The sequence below is a fragment of the Protopterus annectens genome, chromosome 4.part1 (assembly GCF_019279795.1).
Source record: "Protopterus annectens isolate FY-2018-M chromosome 4.part1, PAN1.0, whole genome shotgun sequence".
Taxonomy (NCBI): domain Eukaryota; kingdom Metazoa; phylum Chordata; order Ceratodontiformes; family Protopteridae; genus Protopterus; species Protopterus annectens.
Genome location: NC_056734.1, coordinates 513,718,533 through 513,738,965, shown reverse-complemented (window position 1 = coordinate 513,738,965; position 20,433 = coordinate 513,718,533). Strand labels below are relative to the sequence as shown.

The following is a 20,433-nucleotide window of genomic DNA, read 5'->3' as shown; positions in this document are numbered from 1 at the left end:
GACCTGCAGAATTTTTCTTGCAGGGAGTTGGGTCTTTGTTGCCATTAATTGAAAATATTGAGTCAGTTGTCCTTGCTTGTCTGGCGTGAGATAAGCCATCTGGGCCATTATGTTCAAGCTGGCACCCAGGAATATTATCTGTTGTGTGGGCACTAGTTTTGATTTCTTTTCGTTTACTGTGTACCCCAGGCAACTTAACTTTTTTACGTACACCAGATGCTTGAGTAGAATGTCCTTGCTCTCTGCTTGAATCAGGCAGTCGTCCAGGTATGGATAAATATGAATTCCTTTTTGCCTGCAAAATGCAATTACTGGTGCCAGGCACTTTGTGAAGACCCTGGGCACAGTAGATAAGCCAAAGGGCAGTGCAGAGAATTGATAATGCATTGAACCAGCAAGAAATCTGAGGTATCTTCTGCAATTTTGTCCGATAGGGACATGCAGGTATGCCTCTATGCCTCTGAGGTCCAAAGTCACGAGCCAAGCTTTCTTGCCCAGCATGGGAAGAAGCTGCTGCAGTTTCAACATCTTGACTTTTGGAACATCCAGGCAAGTGTTTAGTGTAGAAACATCCAGAATGGGTCTCCAGGCTTTGTCCTTTCTGGGAACCAGAAAGTCTTGAATAAAATCCTTGTCCTTGTTCCTATGGTGGTACCTTTTGAATAGCTCTCATGTCCATGAGTGCTGTAATTTGTTTTTGAGCCTCTGACCATTGATTTGGTGGCATATTTGGCATTCCTTTTAGCCTTGGAAAGGTGTGGAAATGGAACCTGTAACCTTGAGATGCAATGCCACTTCATAGAAAAAGTACAGTTTTGTACCTACCATAAATGTGGATGTCTGATAGATATGCAACTGTAGTCAAAACATATGGGTTGTCCTGCCTCAGGCAGCCCTCGGTCGGCCTGATTCCAAAGTCTGGGTCCGACGTCTGCTGATGTCGCATTTCTCTCAGACGTCAGAGCGGCAGGAGTACATAAGCATCAGCCGACGCCATCTTCTTCAGTGTTTGCCTCAGATGCCAGGTGCCCTCCAAGGAAGGCTGTAATCAATTTGGAAGACAAACAGGTTTCCAGACAAATAAGTAATAAACAGATACACCATAACAGATATCCCCAGCTAGGATAACATGGAGAGGAGTGGACCCAAGGAATAGAGGGGAAGGAGGGAGGGAAAACCCGACTGCAGTTGCATATCTATCGGACATCTACATTTATGGTAGGTACAAAACTGTACTATGTCCTTCAAGAATGCAACTGCAGTCATAACATATGGGTTGAATACCATAGCTTAGCTGGGGGAGGTGGAATGCTCTAAGAAAAGGATGGTGTAGCTATCAATCCCTGCAGGACTGCCGAAGCAAAACCTGCTCTGGATCTGGAATATAAAGGGAGGTTGTAGTGTTTGGAGAATGTATGCACGAAGCTCCATGTAGCAGCTTCTAGAATGTCTTTTCTAGGCACCCCTCTTAAGAATGCTGTAGAGGTGGCTGTAGCTCTGGTAGGGTGTGGTCTGACATTGGCTGGTACACTTTCCATGGAAGGAATAACAAAATCTGATGCAATGTCCAATCCATTTTGAGATAGTCTGTTTGGAAATTGCTTTTCCTTGTACTCCAGGGGCGTAAGCTACAAAAAGCTGATCAGACTTCCTATTGGCCTTGGTTCTGTCCAGGTAGTAGCGAAGTTGTCTGTGAATGTCCAAGGTATGCAACAGTCTTTCCCCTTTGTTCTCAGGATTGGGAAAAAGTATGCAGGTGAATTGCTTGATTTAAAGAAACCCTAGATACCACTTTTGGCAGAAAACTAGGGTTGGTTCGTAAGGAGACCCTGTCTCTATGAAAGGTTATGAACGGTGGTATTGCCATTAGGGCCTGTAGTTCCGAAACCCTTCTTGCTGAGGTAATTGCCAACAGGAAAGCTGTCTTCAATGAGAGAATTGGCAAGTCCACAGAAGCTGCTGGCTCAAAGGGGGGTAGTCAGTTTTTCTAGGACAAAGTTGAGGTCCCAAGCTGGTACTGGGGCCTTTCTTGGTGGCTTGATATTCTTGATTCCCCTAAGAAATTGCCTTAAAGGATGTGAGAACACAGGTGGATCAGTGTTGTATCTAGCTGAAATAGTTGAAGCATGTATTTTTATAGAAGAATATGAGAGTCCATTCTGTAGCATATCCGCCAAGTATTCCAGGATGAGTGGGATGTTCAGTAATGATGCATCATGACCCTTACTGGTATTCCAAATGCTGAATCTCTTCCATTTTGCAGAATAAACCTTTCTGGTGGATGGTCTGCGGGCTTCTGTTAATATCCGCTGAACTTCCTTGGAGAGAGATAGATTGAGGTTATTCATGGAATCTCCCAAGCTGCTAGCTGGAGCGTCTGAATGTTGGGATGTACTGTCTTGAAGTTGTTTTGAGTCAAAAGATGGGGCCATTGGGGAAGGGCCCATTTTTTGTTGTGGCATATGCTCCGTAGTAGTGGGTACCAGTGTTGTCTTGGCCAGTCTGGAGCTGTTAGGATCCCCTTTGGCTTTTCTGCTTTGATCTTTAGTAGTACTGTGGTCATCAGTGGCAGAGGTGGGAATGCATAAATTTTTAGGAAGTTCCAGTTGAATGAGAGAGCATCCGTTTTCCATGCTTGTGGATGATATGTCCTTGAACAGAACTTTTGTAGATGATGATTGAGGTGGGAGGCAAACAGGTCTACTTCTGGCCTGCCCCAGGTCAAGGTGAGTCGTATGAAGATTTCTGGATGTAACCTCCACTCGTGGGGGTCTAGGAAATTCCTGCTTAGGCTGTCCGCCAGCACATTGTCTTTGCCTGGAACAAACTGGGATTGCAACTGTATGCTTAAGCTCAGTGATTTTTCCCAAAGATTCATTGTCAGTCTGCAAAGGGGGTAAGAATGGGTGCCCCCCTGCTTGTTTATGTACCACATGACAGTGGTGTTGTCTGTCCGTATTAGCAGGTGGCCTTGCTGAAGTTGTTGTCGAAAGGCCTCGATGGCATGCATTACTGCCAGCATTTCTTTTTGGTTGATATGCAGATGTGTTTCCTTTGGAGACCATTGTCCTTGAATACATCTGCCCTCCATGTGCGCCCCCTATCCAAGGTCTGAGGCGTCTGTGGTCATTGTTTGTGTTAGAGGTTTTTTGAATGACATACCTGTGTTTGCCTGGCTTACCGAGGCCCACCATAGAAATTACTTTTGTAGGCATGGAATGAGTGGTATGGTTGTCTCTAGGTTGTTGCTGTGTTGAGACCATAAACTTTTTAGGTACCATTGAAGCTTTCTCATGTGTAGTCTTGCTAATGGAACCAGGAGAATGCAGGATGCCATGTAACCCAGGGCTTGTAGGAATCTCCTTGCAGTCATCTGGGTGAGTTTTGCCAAACCTTTGAAATAATGAGTTAACTTCTTTTGCTTGTCTTCTGTTAGGTAAGCCATTTGAGAGGTTGTCTAGATTGGCTCCTAAGAAGGTTATTTGCTGGGATGGCTGAAGTCTTGACTTTTGGAAGTTGACTGTGTATCCCAGAGCTTGTAGCAATTGTATGACATAATCCAAGTTTTTTGTCAAAATCAGTTTGTCGTCCGCTTGTATGAGGCAGTCCAGGTACGGGTAAATTTGGATCCCCTGGAGCCTGCAATGAGCAATTACTGAAGCCAGGCATTTTGTAAATACTCTGGGCGCAGTAGATAAGCCAAATGGCAATGCTGACAATTGATAATGCTCTGGCCCTGCAAGAAATCTGAGGAATCTTCTGCAGCTGTGTCTGATAGGGACATGCAGGTATGCCTCCTTGAGGTCCAGAGTAATCAGCAAAGACCCCTTGCCAAGCATGGGAAGGAGTTGCTGTAAGGTCAGCATTTTGAACTTTGGTACTATGAGAAAGGTGTTTAATGCGGACAAATCCAGTATTGGTCTCCATTGAGTGTCTTTTCTTGGAACAAGGAACAGTCTTGAGTAAAACCCCTGGCCTTGTTCTTGTTGTGGAACTTTTTCTATTGCATTGATCTGAGCAAGCAGAGAAATTTGCTTGATAGCCTCTACCCTCTGGTTTTGTGGTAGGTTTGGCATGCCTTGTTTCCTTGGTAAGGTATGAAAGTGGAACCTGTAGCCTTGGTCTATAATGTCCAAAATCCATTTGTCCTTTGTCAATCTGTGCCAATTGTCTGAAAACAGATAATTTTCCGCCCAAAGGAGCTTCTGTTTGCTCTTTGGTTAGCGGAAGTAGAGGAAAGTCATTGGGATTGTCCCTGTGGGGCAGGAGAAGCCCCTGTGTCACTTCTTTGGTTTGCTGGTTGCCATTGTCGTCCCCTGTAGGAACCTCTGTATTGTCCTCTTCCTCGGCCACGCCTGTTTTTGCCCCTTTGAAATTTTTCAGGATTAGGAAAGGACCAGTTTTTTTGAAGGCCAATTCCTGCTGAATCTGGGTGGCTGAACCTGGAGGAAATCTCTGACTGTCTGAACTGACTTGGCTTTTTCCTTAATGGTCTTTAATACATCTTTAGCATTAGCACCAAAAAGCTTGTTCTTTTCCAAGGGTGCATCAAGAAGTTTTGCCTTAACATGATCTGGTAGAGGTTGTTCTTTTAACCATGCATGTCTACGAATGACCGCCCCTGTCATAGCTGCCCTACATGAAGCTTCCAATGCATCATATCCACACTGAAGAAAGTGATTGCTAACTTGCTGAGAGTTATGTACAGCCTCCTGCAAAGACTTCCTATCTAAAGGTTCAGGAGAGGCCAAAGTTTTTTGTAAATCTAACAGGAAATCCTGATATTGAAACATATGAGAGACAATTGAGAGCTCTCAGACATAGTGGAGGTGTAAACCTTCTTCCCCCATCTCTCTAATGACCTAGCTTCCCTGTTGGAAGGCAAAGGATTTTTGGAGGTGGTAGCTGAAACCCATTTCGGCCCCTGTGAAATAGTTTCTAAATCAACAGCATGGGCCCTAAAGAAATGAGAATGTTTCAGGGACTCTATAGTATCTGTCCGGCTTGGCAGGAGCAGGAGGGATAGCATCAGGGGTAACACTGGAGTCAGAGTATAGATCATCCAAAACATCAAGTACAGGAGGTATAGCTAAGGGCCTGTGTTGGGGCTTTTTAAGGAAGGTTCGAAGGCGCTTTCTGGAATCAGAATATTCCTGGCCTTGCCACTTAAAATGTTCCCTCATGGAATGCAGAACTTCCCCAAAAGAAATATCCTCAGGAGGGGAGGTCGAGGGGATGGAGTCCTCTGCATCTGAGTCCTCGTAGGTCTGGAAAGGCTCTTCCTGGCTATCGGAGTGGCCAGAGGCCTCAATCTTCATCTGAAGGGAGAGGGTCAGTGGGCTCAACCCTGGGCCTCTTATCAGGAGGAGGCTGGGATCCTCTCAGGATGGGCCTGGGAACCTCTGATCATGGAGATTAAGTCTGCTGCCATAGTCATGATTTGCGTTTCAGGAGTAGGCTGAGGTAAGGCTTTAGCAGTAAGGTGCTTGGTCTTGCTGGCTGCCTTAGCACGTGTGTAGGCCTTGATAGACATGGACATGGGAGGCCTAGCAGCTCCACGTGCAGGAGTGACCTTATCCACAGCAATGGTCTCGGGCATTTCCTCGGTTTCAGTATCTGGAGGAAAATCAATAACTGGCTGTGTGGACTCCGGTATCGGAGGTATCGGTAATGCGGTGTCTTCGGTTCAGAGCGATGAAATAACCGCCTCAGAGGGAACCAGGGCACTCGCGGTACGTTTTGGCGTGGTGTCGGCGGAAGACGCGGGCCTAGGATGTCTGTCCCGGTCTTTTTGTTTTGTAGGAGTCTGCGATGTCGGTAAATCCGACGGCATCGTGTAATCGAATTTTTCGCCGAAAAAGTCTTCAGCGAACTACGCCCGGCGCCGGAGTGCGCTTATTGAAGCGAGCACAGGCGGCACAGGCAGAGACGTCGTGGTCTGGGCCAAGGCAAAGAAGGCAGTAAGAATGGAAATCCTTATGAGGTATTTGTTTACCACAAGACAAACAATTAACTTTTTCAGTAATTTCTGACATCGGCTGAGGCAAGAAAAGGTCCCCAACGGGGTACTTAGCTTTTTTGATGACTTCGGATCGAAGAATACAGCAGCTGACCAACCGGCACTTGCGAACTGCTTCTGCTTCGGGCACCGCGCGGCAAGAAAGACTGAAGATGGCATCGGCTGATGCTTATGTACTCCTGCTGCTCTGACTGAGAGAAATCCGACATCAGCCGACGTCTGACCCAGACTTTGGAATCCGGCTGACAGAGGGCTGCCTGAGGCAGGACAACCCATATGTTATGACTGCAGTTGCATTCTTGAAGGACATGTGCCAGTTTTCCTCCTAAGGGGGCTGCCAAGAGAGCTATTTGGCAGCTGTAATGGAAAGTCATTGAGGCTGTTTTTTTTATAAGGTTGAGGCCGGTCTTCCCCTTAGTTTTGGCTGGGTGTGTCCCATTGTCAAGGCCTGTAAGGGCCTTGCGTCTGACCTCTACCTCTTGGACTTCTGTATCTGCCCCTTTGAGGTCTGTGACTGGAAAGGACCAATTCTTTTTTGGCCAATTTCTGCTAAAACGAGAAGGCTGAACCTGTAAGAAATCTGGCTAGGCTTATAAACTCTGGCCAAGCTTGTAAATGCCCTAGGGCAGATAGCCTAGTATGAACCTATGAACCTATACCTCTGGTATCACTTGTGTCACTGTTAGAGGCACAGTATACTAACTTCGAAAAAGGACATAGCAAAATTAATTTAAAATGGGTGGCGAAAGCCAAACACTCTGGATAGGCTTATAAATGCCCTATAGCCTAGTATGAACCTATGAACAGTTTGCATAGATTTTGCCTTGTCCTCCATTTTCTTTAATACCTCCTCTGCCATAACTCCACATCCCACTGCAAAGGTGCATCCAATAATTTGACCTTAACTTTACCTGGCAACATATGTTCTTTTAACCAAGCATGCCTTCTAATGACAGAACCTGTAACTGGTGCTCTACAGGAGGCCTCCAAGGAATCAAACCCACATTGCAAAGTATGTTTTCCTACTTGTTCAGCTGCATGCAATAAATCCTGCATTTCTTTTAAGTTAGGAGGGTCTGAATCTGGAAGCAACTTTTGTTTCAACTGAGACATCAAAAATTGCTGATATTTTAGCATGTGAAACTGACAATTCAAGGTTCTCATTGATAAAATTGCAGACGTATATACCTTCTTTCCCCATCTATCTAATGCTGTGGAATCAGAGGGAACTGGGTTTTTTGCTGAAGAGGCCTTAATCCCTTTGGGTCTCTGAGAAATAGTTTCAGGGTCAGCAACAGGGCTTTTGTACAGAAATTTGAGAATCGGGGACTCTAACAGGTTCAACTGGGGCTGGGGGTAAGGAGTCAGGGTTCAAACTGGATTCAGTGTACACATCATCCACAATGTCTAAAACTGGTGGGATAGCAAGGGTTCTGTGTTGGGGCAATAAAAGGAAGTCAGTCTTTTCTTGGATTCTGAGTAATCCTGGCCTTCCCAAAGGAAATGCTCTCTCATGGTATGTAAGGTCTCCCCAAAGGAGTAATCCTCAGGCGGAGGCTGATGGAATTGATTCCTCAGCATCAGAATCCTCATAAGGGGGTAAAGAATAGCCTAGGTCCGAGGAAGAGTCAGAGGAAATGGACACCTGGTCAGAAGATTGTCTGCATCCTGCCTTGGCCTTTTATCAGGAGGGGGTGGGACCCCCTGATCAGGGTGATTAGGTCCTCTGCCATTTTTAGCATTTGTTTTAGGCATGGAAGCCTGTCCTGGAGAGAGTTGTGCGTTTCTCAGCCTTTAAGGAGGGCTTAGACTTAAGAGGGTTTTAATAGTTAACTGGGTAGGTCTGAAAACACTCTGTAGCTGTGGACTGCTCAGCTACTTCGGTTTCCTCTAAGTTTAGGATCGGTAAACTGAAGGCCTAGTACGTCTGAAAAACCAGCCAGCTCCACGTGGGACTCAGAGGGTCTGTGGTAGCGGTAGTCAGGGGCTGCGTAGGCGCCTCGCTGAAAACCGGAGAACTGGCGACTAGCCTTGAAGAGGACTAGTCGTCCGTTTTGGGCCTTGGATGCCCGTCCTCCTCCTTGCACTTTTTATGCATTGCGGTCGTTGGAAATTCCGACTGCATGGTGTAATTGAATTTTCTACCAAAATAATGTCAGGCAACATCAAACAGACATTTAATAGTGCGCTTGTTAAACCTAATGCAAAACAGACCAGTGACGTTGTGGTCATGTAATACAATAGGAGTGGAAATCCTTATGAGGTATTTGCTTCCCACAAGAAATACAGTTATTAACTTTTACTGACATCGGTCTGAGGCAAGAAAAAGTTTCCTCAATGGGGTACTTAGCTTTTTAGAAGACTTCGGTTCTGGATTCGGAATGAAAATCTCAGGAGTCAGCCGAACTGCTTTTGCTTCAGGCACCAAGTGGCAAGAAAGACTGAGAAAATGGTGTCAGCTGCATCTTATATACGCCTGTCGCACTGATGTCAGGGAAGAGGCGACAGCAACTAACGCCGGACCAAGACTTTGGAACTCTAGCCGACTGTGGGACCACCTGACAGCAGGATAACACAAGTGTAAAGACTGCAGCAGTGTAACACGAACATCTACAACTAAACACTAGCTAGCACAAAAAACAAGACTAAGCATTAACCATAAAACACTGAAAATATAGAAATCTAGAGTAATAAAGTTATACAAAAAACTTTATACAAGCCTAAGCCATAAAAACACCTCGCAGCTGAAGCGGCAAACGAGATCTGGGTAGCTATCGCTAGGCATCATGGGATAAGGGGTAGCCTTGAGCCAGTAAACAGCCCTCGAGGTACAGAAGATGGCAGAGTCGGAACAGAGGATCGGCTCTGATGCCAACCAGCAAGAACGAAGGCGAGATAAACAACTTAACATGTAAAATTTTACTTCTCTCAACTGGCAATGCTAGAAAGTCATAAGCTACACTGTCTGCATGTCACTTTAAAAAGGCATACTGCACATAACAGTAAGGTTTTGCACATCCTGCATAATAGACATCCACACCCACTCTGGCATCACAGTATTAGCTAGCCCTGCAAGTCTGACTCAACTGGCTCTAGTCATTTGCTAATCAATGCAGTCATTCAAAATGTGGCAACAGTGAATGAATGTTCAGACCAAGTCTGAACAAACTACTTTCATACAGATTGCAAAAAACTTGCAACGCCATCAATTCAACTTGCAACGCCATCAATTCAACTTGCAACGCCATCAATTCAACTTGCAACGCCATCAATTCAACTTGCAACGCCATCAATTCAACTTGCAACGCCATCAATTCAACTTGCAACGCCATCAATTCAACTTGCAACGCCATCAATTCAACTTGCAACACTAGACACCAAATAATGTCACCATCAGGCTCCCTCAGTATTACTTACCTGCTCAGCACAAAATTTAATCCAGCTTCTAGTCACATACAATAAAGTTACTCTATGCAAACTATTCCTTACACAAACTGATGGCCAGTGAGATTGTTTGGGGGCACACCGCATTTCTTTAGAATCAATAAGTAAAGAGTGCTCATCTGAGGAGTGTCGTGGTCCTACTCTCAACCAGGGCTGCCTGAAAATGAGGTAGTGTAAAAGCACCTTTTCATATTCTAATTGCCACATACTCTGCAGTACAGCCACAGTTTAACAATTCATTTAACTGCATGTTTTAATCCACCCTTCAGATATTGGTCAGCAAAGGAAGCGAGGACCAAAACCAAATTCAGTCCTCTTCCCTGGAAAGACCTGCCAGATTGTTCAGAACAAGAGAGTGGTCTACATGTTTTACAGTCTGCAGTAACAAACCACGAAACACTGACTGGTAACCAAAAAATTCCAGTAACCTTGAATCGTTGGATATTTGCGTAAAAGTCTTTCAACACAGGACCAATACAAGAAACAAAATCTTCACCATGGAACTCGTAGTTCCATGGTGAAGATTTTGTTGTTTCTTGTATTGGTCCTGTGTTGAAATAAAGACTTTTACGCAAATATCCGATTCAAGGTTACTGGAATTTTTTGGTTACAGTCTGCAGTAACCACAGGTACACAGCGTAAAATTTTCCCATCTCATCTGAACATTTAGTCCAGAGAATTAAGGCACTAATTTTTAATGAGCTGCTTCCTGTAGTCAAGGGTACAGGGTTTGTCCATCTCCACTTCTCTACTGTTAGACTCAAGTCACAACCATACAGTGCTCACAGTTCATCCTGAAAAAGGGACCAGTTCAGCAACCTACCTGGTAAGTTAAAGTGGTATCAGTCACGTTCAGACACTGAATTAGGTACATATCTCCACTACCTTGGTGTCAACAACCACCCTACATGTTACAGCATTACTTGAATGCATACACAATCTAATCTTAGCCAACTTGTTAGCAAACGTTGCACCAATAGTGTTATCAAATCACAACCCATGTAGCACTCATTACCATGTTCAAATTAGATTTGTTTCCTAAATACAACTCAAACTGCAGCTAGCAAAGCCCTCTAAACAGCCAACAGGTTAACTTGGTTACCACAGTACTACTTGTACACTGCCTGCTAAGTAAGGCACACATTAGGACATTACACTGACATTAATTTTAGTCTAGCTCAACAATAAGAGGCACAGTACTTTAAGTACGCTCCGAGGAAGTGACTTATCTAAACTATTGAAAGGGTACAAACTGAGCAGATTTATCAGGTGCAAGTTTAACACCACATTATGCACTTGCTCATTTTAACATGAGCCATTTACAGCAGCTTAAAACAATATGAAGGTTCTGACTGAACCTCCTCCAACTATTTTTCACTTGAATGTTTAGTATAAAGCACTGTACAGCTTGATTTAAAATTAAAATTTCCTGGTATCTTTTGTCTTGTACCTGCAGACCACCAGTCCCTTGAACAACCCAACTAGCCCACTTGACTTCTAAAATCCTTACCTTGAGAAAATCCAAGCAGCTACCAGAGTCATAACTTAACTTCTACCACTGCTCCATGTGGCCACATGCACCTGCAAGATTCCAACAGTGCTATCCCCCATTTATCCCATGCATGGAAGCACATTAGTAACTGTACTTGCTTCACCTGCTTTTACTACTGCATACACCTGACTGCTGAGTGCCAGCCATGCACACTACTCAAGCTGCATCACCTCCCACCCCTTAAAGTCTATTTGCCACTTCCCTCCCTCTACTGCAGGATACGTCCTGGGGTGCCTGCTTCACACATGACTTTAGACTTGCATTCTACAAAAAACAAAAACAGGGTCCAAAAGAAAAAATGTCACCAACATGCACAGCAAAGCTGAACCCATTTACACTGCCACAAGTTTAGAAGTAAAAAATTTACTGAAATTAAAAACAATTTCATTAAAATCTAATCTTTCTCCACAAAACAAGAATTTCATAAAGCATTTATAAAGAGGACTAGGGAGCTGCAAAAAACAGCACAAGTCAGTAAATTCACTTAAACACTAGGGGAAACCAAAGTTATTTATTTATTTATTTTTTGTTTAAAAGGAAAACTACCCCTACATCTATCTATATCCCTGTACCCAATTACAGTTGTGGTCTTGGGCCATTCAGGCTTAAACACTCAAACATTCTCGGATTCACAGGGCCTTCAAAAATATTACTAACTTAGAGCTACAAACACCAGGATCCTGGTCACATCTAAAGATTTTGCTGCACACGATTGACCCCAACAGAAACAAATTTGGGCAGAGAATCAAAGTATGAGATCTAATGAGCAAGTCTTAATGTGGCTGCTGAAATCTCTGCCATTCTAAGAAGCTCTAAGCTTCTAGCATTCCTGTCCCACCAGAAAGTACACAAAGCATTCTCACTTGAAAATTGTTCAAAGATTTCCTGGAGAACACACCCAATCCCACACTCAGGTACTTCAAATAAAATTGGCCAACTGAATGTAAACCCCTTTGTTGTAAGATGGGCTGCCAACTGACTCGCCAACCGGTCACATCAACCAAACCTGTCACCAGCAGGGTGTCACAAAGATCGGGCTGGGACCCTTACTTTTTGGCACATACTTGAGACATTCCGGCCAAAATCAAGGGGCTGTGGCTGACCAAGTTCGTGGACTACTGCAAACTGGGTACAATTATCAAATCCCCACACAAGTATAAATCAAGGTATTGCACAGAGCAACAACTGGTGAGCTAGGAAGTGTCAAACAATGCAAAAGAATGCATCTTCGTTCTCTTCACACTAACAATACTTTATGCATCTACAAAGTGGTAAGGGATCTGGGATCACAAGTAGACAACTTAAAAACTGAACAGGCAAAACAGACTACTGAAAAACAAAACAGAGAAGAAACCACACAGTAGCACAGAACGAAATGATAAAGCGCTTTTCGTTTATTCCAATAAACAAACTTCTTCAGATCAAGAAAAACAAAAAGTCACAGCTTAAATACTCTCTGGGCTAATACTTACAAAGTCAATTAACTACTTAAAGTGAAAGTTGACTTAAAAGACATGCCCTATTTACCAACACAACTAGACTAAAAACTGCCTTTAAAGTAAAAGCTAAAAATCCAAATAGTCAGACTAAAAATACAACTAGCGTTGTCTATAAAAAATGTGTAAAACTAGCCTACTAAGCTAGTGAGGCAAAGAAATAATAATTACAAGTGCATAAAAACCCTGGTGTTTGTAAAACTGAGTTAATACAAATACCTATGTTAGTGCACTAAACTGTGTATGTTGAAGCACATCAAGTGCGCTGAACATAATTGGTAATAAAGTATCAAGATAAAACTACAAATTCTCAGCAAAAAATACAAAGACTAAGAACTTAACTTTAACCACCATGTGTCTACTGTAGTAAGGCTTTCTACAGTGCACACTTAAGCAAAGGCATAGCCTCTAGAGCAAATTAGGTTAAAACCCCTCTACAACCATCACTAATCATGCCCATAATAGACCAACGCCCCTATTGGTATGCACAGTACCAAGAACCTGCACCAATTGGAGACTTCCGAGGTTTCTAAGATACAGGGACTCCAGATCGTGCCTTACACAGACCAACTAAAGTAGCTGTCACTATTCTATCGTACAAACTTCTTGGGGGAGACTTATGCCTGGCTTACAGACCAATCTTGGACCCAAATCAAATAAATTACCTGCACATTTAATCAAATGGGACTGGAGCCACCTGTTCCAGGGACCTAAAAATGGCCTGTGACTACAAGAGGACATGCCAGGACACCTCTGTCTCCCCAGCAACTGCTACATCTTTGGAATAGGCGGCCAATTCATATGAAGCAGACCACCTCCAACACTGTCCAAAACGAACCTCCACAAGTAGATGGGGGGACCATAAACTCATACTGGGGATAGCGTCCATAACCCTCCTAGACATAGGCAGTCAATGCTAAACAATCCTAGGTACAGACTATAGCATCTACGCTATTACACTGCAATGAAACCGCCAGGCTTGAAATAAATCTCCAGGTCAATAACAGACACACAGACAGACACACAGACAGACACACAGACAGACACACAGACAGACACACAGACAGACACACAGACAGACACACAGACAGACACACAGACACACACAGACAGACACACAGACACACAGACAGACACACAGACAGACACACAGACAGACACACAGACAGACACACAGACAGACACACAGACAGACACAGACAGACACACAGACAGACACACAGACAGACACACAGACAGACACACAGACAGACACACAGACAGACACACAGACAGACACACAGACAGACACACAGACAGACACACACACAGACACACACACACAGACACACAGACAGACACACAGACAGACACACAGACAGACACACAGACAGACACACAGACAGACACACAGACAGACACACAGACAGACACACAGACAGACACACAGACAGACACACAGACAGACACACACAGACAGACAGACACAATGTGCGAAGAGTACAATGCTCAGATACAATCCTTTTGCATTTAGTTTGAATCTTTTTACCAGCTTTAGAACAGCACACTGTTAGAAAGTCTGGACTTCCATGACACAGCAATTTACAAAAGCAAAGTTGTTTGAGAATCTTGAACATGTAACCAATACGTCAGCATGACTCACCTTTTCTTCATAGATCTTTTTAATACGAGCAACAGCCTGCGCCACCTGCTCCTTTTCACCAGTGATGACAATCTCAGTCTTGTTAACGCTGGGTGGTGGAATATTTATACGTGTGCCCGTTTCCTGCATCATTTCAGTTGCCAACTTGTTGAAGGGACCAGCAATGAAGGGGTGGAATACCTTATCCACATTTACTCGTTCCACTGCACGTTTATCCTGTTTGGAGAAACAGTAAGGAACAGTTGAAATGAATCTTGAGTATAAACTTTTTTGCCATCCAGCCAAAAAGACTGAAAAGCTAAAACTCTCCCAAGCATGTTCAGTGAAATAAAGCATGAGTAACATTTACCTTCTAGAGGAAAGTCCACACATTTTTTGTAAGCAGGCTGACCAATAGCCAACTTCAAATTATTCAATTAACAAGTGCTATTCCAAAGCCACACTTAAATTCAAGCTGGTTAAAGGTCTACTCATTTGATTTGCAACTTAACTAGGTAAAACCTAAGCAGTAGTCCTTTTCAAAAAAGTGACTTCAGTGCACAGCACATTTGAAAGTCTTGCTCAAAAGTTAAAGTAAACAGATATTGGATGCAGATACTACTGAATGACATCCAAGTGCATAGATTTAATCTGTGCTTAACTAAAACTCTCAATACCTTTTAATCTACAAATTAGTTTTAAATTGGGCAACAGAATATTGCATTATCCACAGCAATTCTCCAACAATATTTTCATTCTACGATTGCTTAAAGCACAATGAGAAGCATGACATAGTAATGCAAGTTCCTGAACAGTACTGTAAAAAATTAAAGGGAATTTTAAATAAATGATTTTACATGTACACAAAAATCAGACAATAAGCAGCCAATAGCCAAGTTACACTAGAAAGCAAATAATGCTGAAATAAAATGTATTTGAGGTTTTAAACTCCAGCAATTCCTTAGACCCTCTCATGCATACCTTCAACAACTGCATGTGTTCTTCTAGATGCAGACATCAACTGAACCCAATCCCATTTCAATGAAACCTATATTAGCCACAAATTTAGATGGCATTAATCTATCTCTTCCAAAACACATTTTGTGGCAACCTGAATTTGCCCTAGAACTAAACACTGTGAGCAATTGATTCATAGCTTCAACTACTAGAGAAATAGAAATTTTAAACAGTTGTGTACTTACCATAACTTGGCATCTGTGCTATCCAGTGCACTTATTCACAGATGGGTCTCTGATCAGAGCCAGCAACTTCAGGACAAATCCAGAGTTCAAACTCCTCCGCTTCCAATAGCTTGCTACCTTCTAACCCACAGACAATTTGCTAAAGCATCAAACACAAACTACAATAAAAGGCCAAAATTTCTCACCCAAATTAAGCCAATGCAGCCTTGCCAGAAACCCCAGAAGGGGGAAGGACTGCAGGTATGGGATGAATGACACTGGACAGCACAGATGCCAAATTATGGCAAGTACAAAGTACAGTTGCGTATACTTACCATAAATGTAGATGTTAGAGTGTATTCACTGTTGCAGTCATTACATTAGGGTAATCTGCTTGCAGGTTGCCCTCAGTCGGCCTGAACAGTCTTGGGTCCTGCATCGGTTGCTGTCCCTTCTCTTCCATGAAGTCAGGTCATCAGGGCAATAAAACATGCAGCAAACGCCATTACATCAGGTTTTCTTGCCCCAGATGTCAGGTACCCCCCCCCCAATGGGGAGCAAACAAAAAGGTATACCTCCAACAAAAATCAAATACTCCAGAAAGGCTTTTAAATATAGTAAAGGAAAGCAGAGGTATAGCCAGACGTTAGCGGGCTGGAGGAGGGTAACCAGGACTACAACAGTGAACACACTCCAACATGTACATTTATTGTAAGTGTACACAACTGTACTAGGTTCTTAGTGTTTCACTGTTGCAGTCATTGCATTTGGGTAGATCCCCAAAGCTATGGTTGGGAAAAGGAATTTATATAGCATTAGGGACAGCCATAAAGACCTGCATGACAGCAGTGGCAAAGCCAGCTCAGGATTTAAAGAAAATTGGCAAATGATAATTCTTGGTGAAAGTATGTACAGAACTCCAGGTAGCAGCTTCTAGGACGTCCCTGGTAGAAGCATCTCTGAAAAAGGCTGCAGAAGTAGATGCAGCCCTGGTGGAGTGAGATCTGATCCCCTGGGGGATAGGTTTTCCATGGTGCTTATAGAAGAAATGAATGCAATGGCTTAACCATTTAGAAATGGTTTGTTTTGAAATAGTAGCATTTGCTGCAGCAAATGCTACTATCAGTTCAGATTTTCGAAGTTTATTCCTGTCCAAGTAGAATGCAAGTTGTCTGTGCACATCCAAGGAATGTAAAATCTGTTCCCCTTTGTTCTGTGAATTGGGAAAAAAGGTTGGCAAATGAATGGACTGATTAAGAGCCACACTGGATATCACCTTGAGCATGAAGGATGGATTGGTCCTCAGTGGCACCCTGTCCACATGAAAGATGAAATGCTCCACTGCCATAAGGGGGCCTGTAATTCAGATATCCTTCTAGCTGAAGTGAATGCTAAAAGGAAAGCTGTTTTCCAAGAAAGAAATTTCAAGTCTGCAGTAGCAGCTAGCTCGAATGGAGGTAGAGTGAGTTTCTCCAATACAAAGTTAAGGTCCCAGACAGGAGTAGGAGCTCTCCTGGGTGGTCTCAAATTTTTGGCCCCTCTGAGGTACTGCTTGAGCAGAGGATGAGAGAAGAGGGGAGGTTGTGTGTTATGAGCTGAAATAGCTGAAGCGTGTATTTTAATGGAGGAAAAAAAAAGACATGCCCTTGTGAAGCATCTCAGTTAAGTATTGCAAAATCTGAGGTAATTTGGCACTGCTGTGCTCATCCCTTGAGATTGCTTCCAAGAACAGAATCTTTTACATTTTTCAGCATAAGATTTTCTAGTACTAGGCCTCCTTGCCTCTAAGATGACATCCATCACAGGTTTGCTGAGGGAGAAGGGTAAGTAAGTCATTAGCCAGGATGCAAACTTCAATGTTGGAAGCTGAGGGTGCAGAACCTCATTCTCCTGCCGAGACAGCAGAGAAAGGGTATGAAGCAGGTGCCATGAAGATAACTGCGACACTGCGCAGGAGGTGGTACCAGTGTTGGCGCAGCCAGTCTGGAGCAATCAAAATCATCCTTGCTTTGTCCTGTTTGACTTAGTAAAACTTTGGAGAGCAGAGGCAGCAGGGGGAAGGCGAAGACTGACAGTTTTTTCCAGTTGAGAGTATCCACTTTCCAGGCTAGTGTGTGGGGAGTTCTTGTGCAAAACTTGTCCAAATGGTAGTTCTGGGGGGAGACTAATACATCTATCTGGGATCCCCCAATCACTTATCAACATGATGAAAATCCTTGGTTCCAGTTTCCACTCATGGGGGCCCATGAGGTTTTTGCTTAGTCCGTCTGCCAGTGTATTTAATTTTCTTGGCAGAAATTGAGCTTGTAGGTGTACTTGGTAGCTCAAGGCTGTGTTCCACAATGCCATGGCTAGTCTGCAGAGGGGGTAGGAATGTGTAGCCCCCTGCTTGTTTATGTACCACAACCGTGGTGCCCACCTTTACCATTAGTTGTTCTGGAAATAGTCCTTGAAGGCTGTCCGAACATTCTGTACAGCTAACATTTGTTTTTGATTGATATGTAGGTGCATTTGACTTGGGTTCCATTTGTCCTGAATGCACTTCGCTGCCAAGTGAGCCCCCCATGCATAGTCTGATGCATCTGTTAGGGTTTGGGCGGCAGGGGGTGGTGTGAAAGGAAGTCCCTTGTTTGGTGGCAGGCCTCTACCCACCAAAGGTACTCTAGGCATAGGCAAGGTACGATAGGAATCATTGCTTCTAGATCCTGAGAATGCTGACACCACAGGCTTTAGATATCACTGTAGTTTCCTCATATGCAGTCTTGCATATGGAATTAGAAGAAGGCAGGAGACCATGAACCCCAAGGCTTACAGTATTTGCCTTGCAGATAGCAGGGGTTTTTGTGGCCACTTGTTTGAAGTAGGTCGTCAAATAACTTTCTCTGGCGTGAGGTAAGCCATCTGGGAAACTGTATTCAAGCTTGCTCCCAGGAATATAATTTGACAGGGTACCAGGCGTGATTTCTTTTTGTTTATGGTGTACCCCAGATGAGTTAGAACCCTTTGTACAAAGGCCAGATGATTCAAAAGTATGTCTAATTTGGGCAGAAAGCCAGGACAATCGTTCAGGTATGGGGATATATTTGAATATTTCTTTGCCTGCAAAATGCAATAACTGGAGCTAGCCACTTTGTGAATATCCTGGGCGCAGTAGTTAGCCAAAGGGAAGTGCAAAGAACTGATAGTGCATGTAGCCTGCTTTGAAGCGTAGGTATCTTCTGCAAGACTCCCCGATTGTGATGTGCAGGTATACTTTTAAATAGAGTGTTGCCAACCAGGTATCTTTGCCTAGCATAAGAAGTAATTGAAGTCAGAATTTTGGAATCTCCAAAAAGGTGTTAAAACAGGTCCAGGATAGAACGCCATGAATTGTCTTTTCTGGGTACAAGAAAAAGTCTTTAGTAGAAACGTTGCTCTTTTGGTACCAGCTGAAAAGACCCCATGCTTGGCAGAAAGCATTTGTTTTTGGGCCTCTGCCCACTGATTTGGGGGTAGGTCCGGTCACCCACTTGGTGTTGGCAATGTGTGGAAGTGAAATCTGTATACCTGGGACACTATTTAAAATCCATTTGTCCTGGGTAATGAGTTCCCAGTTCTTTGCATGAAGTGCAATCTTTCCCCCAAAAGAGGCAGTCAGTTGATAAGTGCTTGGAAATTTTAAAATGAAGTCATTGAGGCAGTTTACCATAGGGGGGAGTCTTATTACTCCCAGATTTGGAAGTGGAGGCCCCCCACTGCTTAGTCCTGTGGGTCCCCTGGGACTGAAACTTGGTTTTGCGGTGTCTGGCTTGAGAAGACATGGAAGGGGCTGGAAAGGACCAATTCTTAGAGGGCCAATGCCTACTAAATCTAGGAGGCTGAACTTGTAAGAAATCAAACAGTTTGCATACATTTACCTTCATTTTCCATCTTAAGAACTTCCTCAGACTTGCTGCAAAACAGGCGGTCCTGATTTAAGGGAGCATGCAACAATTTAGCTTTATGACCAGGCAAACATTGCTCCTTAAGCCAAGCATGCCTTCCGAGCACAGGACCCAGTGACAGCAGCCCTGCAAGAGGCCTCTAATGAATCAAAACCACATTGCAAAGTACGTTTTCCAACATGTTATACAAAATGCAATAAATCCTGTAATTCTTACATTTCCACACAATCTGAAAACAATTTCTGTTTAAGCAACCCAATAACATGTTGCTGATACTTTAACATATGAAACTGACAGTTTAAAGCCCTAATGGCCAAGGTTGCATAAGTGTATACCTTCTTACCCCATCTATCCAGCGCTCTGGAGTCTCAGAAGGGGTAGGATTTTTAGCAGTAGAAGCCTTAATGCCCTTGGGCCCCTGTGAAATAGTCTGGATCCACAATAGGATTTTTAAAAAGGAACTTTACTGATTCAGGGACCCTGTAGCATCAGTCAGGTTTTCTGGGAGCAGGAGGCAAGGAATCAGGGGCCAAATTAGGATTCCAAAAAAGCATTAACAATGTCTAGTACAGGAGGAATAGCTAAAGACCTGTGCCGAGGTAGGAATAAGAAATCCCCAAGCCTCTTTTCTGAAATAGAAAAATCCTGGCTTTCCCAGTGGAAATGCTCCTTTAAAGTACGTAAGGTTTCCCCAAAAGAAAAACGCTCTAAAGAGGAAGCAGAGGGAATGGAGTCCTCTGCGACAATCCTCATAAGTAGATAAAGGCAAATCCAGATCAGAGAAAACAGAAACATGGTCAGAAGATTGATAAACACCTTCAGTCCTGGGCCTCTTAGAAGGGGGAGTTGGGTACTACAGTAATTAGATCTTTAGCCACTCTTATGATTTGTTTTTTTAAACAGAGGCCTGAACATGAGGCCTGGCCATCAGTTTTTAGGCATGGTTCGTGATTTAAGCCTAAGTGAAGGAGGAGTCTGTTTAATATGAAAGTCCGTAGGCCTGAATACACCCTCCGAAGCCAGTGCCTGCACAGCAGCTCCGGACCCAAAGGTACAGACATCCACAGGTTCCACACACTAAGATCTTGTGGCATACCGGACTCGGAATGGGTCTCAGTAGAGGCCTGCGAATCTCAAATAGCTGGTATCAGGGGCTGCAAAATAACCTCACTGAGTATTGGCAAAATGGCAACTAGC

General features: G+C 43.7%; 1 protein-coding gene across 1 annotated transcript in view; it reads right to left on the bottom strand.

The window, feature by feature from the left end:
- LOC122801243 (high density lipoprotein binding protein) overlaps positions 1–20,433 on the bottom strand; it is a 1,918,659-nt gene that overhangs the window by 1,448,387 nt on the left and 449,839 nt on the right. The window contains exon 7 of the mRNA XM_044070795.1: positions 14,154–14,369. Coding sequence (XP_043926730.1) covers positions 14,154–14,369 — 216 coding nt within the window. The remainder of the gene's footprint in view (positions 1–14,153; positions 14,370–20,433) is intronic.